At 29.1% G+C, this 6,585-nt stretch overlaps 1 protein-coding gene across 1 annotated transcript; it reads left to right on the top strand.

The window, feature by feature from the left end:
• The first annotated feature begins 1,297 nt into the window (after positions 1 to 1,297).
• LOC107781306 (MADS-box transcription factor 23-like) lies at positions 1,298 to 6,118 on the top strand. The gene is made up of 8 exons (XM_016601995.2): positions 1,298 to 1,577; positions 3,456 to 3,534; positions 3,657 to 3,721; positions 4,190 to 4,289; positions 4,443 to 4,484; positions 5,065 to 5,106; positions 5,252 to 5,346; positions 5,783 to 6,118. The coding sequence occupies exons 1-8, from the start codon at positions 1,396 to 1,398 to the stop codon at positions 5,868 to 5,870; spliced, it is 693 nt and encodes a 230-aa protein (XP_016457481.1). The 5' UTR covers positions 1,298 to 1,395; the 3' UTR covers positions 5,871 to 6,118.
• The last annotated feature ends 467 nt before the right edge of the window (positions 6,119 to 6,585 follow it).

Here is a 6,585-nt window from a genome sequence, read left to right as displayed (position 1 = left end):
AAGAAATTAAATTTAAAAAAATTCTATATAAATGTTCGAATTTTCAGAACTCCACTACGTATAGGAAAATAATGACTAGTATCTTATTTCTTAAAATGTTGTCAATAACTTTCACTTATATCAGTTTAGAAAGTGGCAAACCGGACATGAGATGCCCAACCTAAATGCTAATCCAAACATGCCATTTATAGAAACATTCCAGAAGAGGAAAACCCCCTAACCAACAAGGAAAAATGGGAAAGCCATATTAAGATTACTTTACTACACATGGGAAAACCACTATTCCCTTTCCATATTTCCTTTCTAAATTTGGTAATACTTTCTATTATTACACCCTTTAACAATTCAACATAACTATATAACATACGAGTCTTTCCTTCATTACCAATCACCCCTTTATTAGAGATAAAGAAATTTAGAGTAAAAAAAAGGGAAGATAAAATAGAGAAAAATAATTGAGAAAATGACTATTAGAGTTTTAATTTAGCGTGCCAAAGTCACTAACTATTTTTTGTAATGAAAAAATTAGTCAGCTTTACCAGCTAAGTATTACGAAGTCACTACATATATTTTGGCAACCAAATCCCGCGTTTTCTGGAAAATATTTTCTATTATACTAAACATACTTAATCAATTTAGGAACATAAATGAAAATGTTAGCAAATTGGACAATAGATGACCAACAATGCAAAAATGCCTTTTAATAGAACCATCCCAAAGAGTAATTTACTTATTGCACCGAAGTCATTAACTATTTTTTTAACGAAAACGTTAGCCAATTTCACCTAAGTATTACGAAGTCACTAAATATTTTTTAGTAACCAAATCCTGCATTTTTTTCTGGAAAATATTTTCTATCGTATCAAACACACTTAATCAATTTAGGAACATAAATGAAAATGTTAGCAAATTGGACAATAGATGCCCAACCAATATACTAAACCAAAAATGCCTTATAATAGAAAGTCCCAAATAGTACTTTCATTTTATTGCTCCAAATTCACTAATATGTTAGCCAATTTCGCCTAAATATTACAAAGTTACTAAATATTTTTTAGCAACCAAATCCCGCGTTTTTTCTGGAAAATATTTTCTATCATACTAAACGCACTTAATCAATTTAGGAACATAAATGAAAATGTTAGCAAATTAGACAATACATGACCAACTAAAATACTAAGCCAAACATGCCTTTTAATAGAAACATTCCAAAGAGTACTTTGCCACACTTAGAAAAACCATTATTTCCTTTCCAAATTTCCCTTCCAAATGTAGTAACACTTCCCATCCTTAGACCTTTCAAGAATTCAACATAACTATATAAGACATGATTAATTTCTCCATTATCATTCACCCCATTGTTATTAGAAGGAAAAGAAAAGAAAGGAAAGGAAAATGGGGAGAGGGAAAATTGAGATTAAGATGATTGAAAATACAAATAGTAGGCAAGTTACTTTTTCAAAAAGAAGGCAAGGATTGATGAAAAAAGCTAAGGAATTGGCTATTCTTTGTGATGCTGAGGTTGGTGTTCTTGTTTTCTCCAACACTGGAAAGCTTTATCAATTTGCTAGCTCCAGGTAAAATTTAATTTAATTAATTCATCTTTATCTTTTATATATAAGATTTGTCATATCTGTGTGTGTCTGTGTGCGTATGTGTTTTTTTAATGTAAACAAAAACGCATTCTGATGCACAAACTATTTCATATTTACGCCGGGTTGGGGGAAGGGTCGGCCCCTAAGGGGTGTATATAGGCAGCCTACCTAACCTAGGCGTTAAGGGATGATTCCACGGCTCGAACTGACCTGTAGGTCATCCATAAATAATTTTACCATTACTCCAAAGCTCCCTTCCAGATTGGTTAATTATGTATTTATATATAAGAGTTTATTTCTTGTGTTGTTCAACTCTGTTGTGAGACTCCTGTTAGTACAAAGATGGATTCTTTTTTTAATTCTTTTTTTTTTCTTTCTGATTGTGGGGTATGTTTGATTGATTTAATCATTTTCCTGATTTTTTAATAATAAAAGTTGAGAAATGAGAAAAATTTGGGTTTTAGATCAAGTTGTTGTACCACTTCTCAATTGTGCTTGTGATCCTTGAAAGTTACAATAGTGTTTTAACTTAATATGGCGTTTGTTTTAGAGTTGCAAAATTAGTTTTTTAATTTTTAGAAAGAAGAAAAAAAATTGTTTGAATAGCAAAAGAATTGCTAACTTTTTTCTTTAGGATTTTCAAACAATTAATACTTCTATTTTTCGTCAATTGTTTTTCTACTGTAAACTGGGACAATTAAGATGTAATTCGAATTATTTCTAAATTATGAAAACTTTTATTTGTAGCTTGGAAATGATGGTAAAAGGAAAGGATTAAAAATACATTTTCTTACTATTTTTGTCCTTTGCGTGATCAAATTTGATAGAAAACGAAAAAAAAAAAAAACAGAACTAAAATGGTTGATTATATTTGAATGAATAGAAGGTGTTCTAGGAGTGGAAGATTCTAAAAATGCTTAACAAGTACAGTAAAGAGCCCAAAAATGGATTGAAATACTTTTATTTATGCAATTAATTTCTAAAAGTTGACAGGTTGTTCCATTAATAGAATGAATTCTTGTTGGGATGGGCCATAAATAGTAGGTTAGGTTTACAAAAGGAGTATTATCACTTTTAACTCGCGCCAGGAACTATTTATATTTGGTAGCCGAAAAATGTATAAAACTTGTCTAATTTTTGTATATAACATACATAATGTATATCTATACAAAAAATATATACTTTTTATATATTTTTTCGCTTATTATTTTTATATCGGCTATTCAGTATCATTTTTCCTTTACAAAAGTATAAGTAATGAAATAGCCCAACAAAAGATATGGGCTTTCACTTATTTCACAACCATTTTTTTGAACCATCAATCGCCCATACCGAGTGGCCCAAATAAAGCCCAATAAGTCGATGTTCTTCTTTCTTCTTTTGTTTTTTGGAGCGGTTGGGAGGGTTGTACACGTTTGTAGCTCGATAAATTATACACTATTTATATATATATATTATACATCTTACGATTAATTTTTTAATGGACGGTTATAAAGTATAAAATTATTTTTTAAAAATGAGGATCTAGGAAGGGAAAGGGCAAAAGAGAGAAAGAAAATTAAACTCAAGTTCATTTTGAAAGATCTAACCGATACTATTAGACTATAAGTTTTGATGGTGCCGAGATGTCGATATTCGTCTTTCTTTTGAACCCTTGAAACTCAAGTACATTGTTAAATATAGACATACATATAGCGAAATATATGTCTATATTTCCAAGTTATAATCTCGCTTGTCGCAAACGATTACTTATATTTATTTCTTAGATAACTAAACTGTGTATAAAAGTTAAACTATTTTAATATTTCTCTTTTATTGTAATATCTTAGATTAATAAAATTTTCACTTTGTATTTTGAAGCATGGAAAACATACTGTCAAGGTATAACAAGGCTCCAGAGTCTTCTGAGCTTACCACAATCGAAAATGTGGCAGCAGAGGTAGTAATTAAACAAATATTTATCACATAAATTAATTAATCGCATGAATTATTTAAATAAATCATTTCCAATTTAATCTTTTCAATTGATTAATTTAAAAGATCTTGATTTTGTTAAATAAGCATGAGTCGCAGCCTGAAGTGAATGAATTAAGAGCTGAAGTTGCTTTGCTGCGTCAGGTGCAAAGGTAAGTTTTTCTTTTAATTTTCTACAATATTTTCCTTTTGCATAAAATAAATAGGAAAAAATTCACTTTAGTCTCTTAAGTTTAAATAATTTGCGTTTTGGTCCTTGTGGTATTTACTTATGCACATATAACCTTCAATTAATTAAAACGTACTATTGGTATAAAAATCAGATATAATTTCTAACCCTATGCGCACCCCTCCCCCAAACAATAACAACAATCAAGTGGGATCCCACGAGTAGTGAAAAAGAAATTTTGCAAAATATGGAAGCGTATATTTTAAACGTGCTTTACTAAGATAGTTTATTTATATATACTGACTCTTTAAAGAATTCTTATACTGTCAAGTTACTTATAAGCTAGTTATACTAAAATATATATAGTAATAAATGTGATTGATATAATATTAATTATTGATGATATTGATAATATTATTCTCTATATTTTTGCATATTATATAATGTGAAGTCGGTTAATGGGGAAAGAACTTGAAGGTCTGAACTTCAAAGACTTGCAGCAATTAGAGCATCAGCTAAGTGAAGGCATTTTAGCAGTTAAAGATAAAAAGGTATATATTAATTGCATTTTATTAATTAAGGAGTAGTTATTATATGTACTTCAAAAATTAGTCCTATTTAATACTCAGAAAAAAAAGAAAGAAAAGGAAGGAAGCATATTATATTGCTCTTGAATTTATTTATTTTGCTATATATATTTTCAGGAACAAGTATTGTTGGGAAAAATTGAAAAATCACTGCTGCAGGTATACATTTGTGTTAAAATTTAAAAAACCCTGTATTTTGATTTTTTTATTGACTTATTTCACTTTTTTTAATTAGAAATTTTAAACTATATCACCATATTGTTCTATGAAAGCGGATGATTTAGAAGTTCGGTCCAGTTTTTTGGTGTCGTGGGGGAGGGATTGACCTTTCTAAACATCGGTCTATCGATATCACATAGTCTACTAAAATAGATTTCGTAAAAACCGGCTATATCCGATCTTAGTTGGCCTTTCACCCCTGGCCATAAATCATCCACGAATTTTGCCACGTATACTTGGGTTGGGTCATTCAAGGCTTGTTAAAACTTTTTTCAACGTGCTTATGTTTAGATTGATCAGTGTGGGTTTTATCGCTTTTTCATTTAAAATTTCATTTCCTCTCACAAAATTGCAATACTTTTTCAAGTAAAATGCATGTTCAAATACAATTTCAAATACCTTTTATCAATCTAACTCCAAAAACTTTTTTTTTTTTTTAAATCACATTTTTTCTGTCCAAATACCTACTAAAATACTTTTTCATTTTCATTTTCTTTTTCTTTGTTTTTCTGCATGGCAGGAGAAAAAGGTTTCACTAGAAAATGAAGCTCTGCGTGAACAGGTATGCCCTTAAGTCTATATTCTAATTCTACATTTAATTGTATTTTAATATTATAATTGTGGTTTTATAGTTATTTTTCTTAATTTTGGTATATTATATACCTTTTTATTTGTTAAATCTGTAAAATTATTTTTTGTTTATTCAGATTGAGGAACTAAGACGCAGCTCCAGGCACTGTCAAGAAAGAGCTTTAGGTTTGGAGAACTCAGTTTGTGATTCAGACACTTGTTTGCGCTTAGGGTAATTATAATCTGTAATTACATTTTTATTTAATTAAAACTACTTATGTTACTAGTTACACACACAGGTATTATTAGTCTTCGTCTAATAATTATTATATTATAATCCTTGTATAACTTGTTTATGAACCAAACGACCCATAATGGTACCATTTTTAAAATTTTCTACTCCAAATTATCGTGCCAAACCAAAATTTGTACAAAACTACTTAAAATATGTTGTTCCTCCTCTAAAATATTTTCAATTTATTTTATGAAAACTAACTTAGAGGACAAATTTAAAATTTCTTATTCTTATTTGAGATCTTTACAGAAATAGTTGGTCAAATTCACTATTTATTTTTCTTAGCCGGTATATATATATACCTGCTGATATTTTTTGTTTAAGCGAGTGAATGGACAACTATTTAAGCTAATTCTCTTTTTTTTTTTTACAGGCTACCAGTTAATACAAGTCAGAATATGATAATACCAAAGATGGAAAGTACTTCCAATGATGCTCAAAATCCATTGGTTTTGGAGTGATATCTTCTTGCGTTAGACTCATTTCTCTATCACAGTTTTAAATTAAGACTCTTTATTATATTACTGTTGCTTAGCTCAGATTTAGCTAAGTTTTAATTATCAAGTCAATTTTTTTCATACATTTCTTCTTGTACTAAGTCAATGTTATGACTAGAACTAGTTGCAAAAGTTGGTAAGGCTCAGACCTATCAAGAATAGAGAGGACTTAAATTAATTTTCTTGAATTTTATTTTACTCTTTCATGTCAATTTTTGTGTTTGAAATGCTATTTGTGGTTGTGCAATGGCCACTTCATCTGCTCTGATAATTTCCAAGAATTATTTTTTTGGGTTCGAGATTGTAAATAAAGAACTTCTTGGTAAATAGGGCATTACTCCCTTAGTAGACCTACTCGAAACTGATCAGTTGAACCAATGAGTTTCGAATATCGAATGTTTAAATCTTTCATAAATATCAATATGTATTTAATTAATTCTCGTTGTTAGATCAATAATTATTTTGCAGATTCCAAATTTTAATTTCCTTATTTTGACCAATGAAATCTTATTTTCACACAGAAAATTATTTTAAAAAAGAAAATAATGATATGACATCATTTTAGCAACTAATCCACAATTAATGTCATTTTTAGATGTATGTTTTTAATATTTTGAGTTGCATCAACGCATGTCCTAGTGTCACCCTTTCCTCTATTTCCTTGACGTTATTTATACAT

Source organism: Nicotiana tabacum, chromosome 23 (genome assembly GCF_000715075.1).
Source record: "Nicotiana tabacum cultivar K326 chromosome 23, ASM71507v2, whole genome shotgun sequence".
Lineage (NCBI taxonomy): Eukaryota > Viridiplantae > Streptophyta > Magnoliopsida > Solanales > Solanaceae > Nicotiana > Nicotiana tabacum.
This window is presented reverse-complemented; position numbering and strand designations above follow the sequence as displayed.

What these genes read in the sequence shown, in the direction of transcription:
- LOC107781306 (XM_016601995.2), top strand. Translation starts at nt 1,396, where the DNA reads ATGGGGAGAGGGAAAATTGAGATTAAGATGATTGAAAATACAAATAGT. An exon ending in TATCAATTTGCTAGCTCCAG is followed by an intron (nt 1,578 to 3,455) that starts GTAAAATTTAAT and finishes TGTATTTTGAAG; the next exon opens with CATGGAAAACATACTGTCAA. An exon ending in TCGAAAATGTGGCAGCAGAG is followed by an intron (nt 3,535 to 3,656) that starts GTAGTAATTAAA and finishes TTGTTAAATAAG; the next exon opens with CATGAGTCGCAGCCTGAAGT.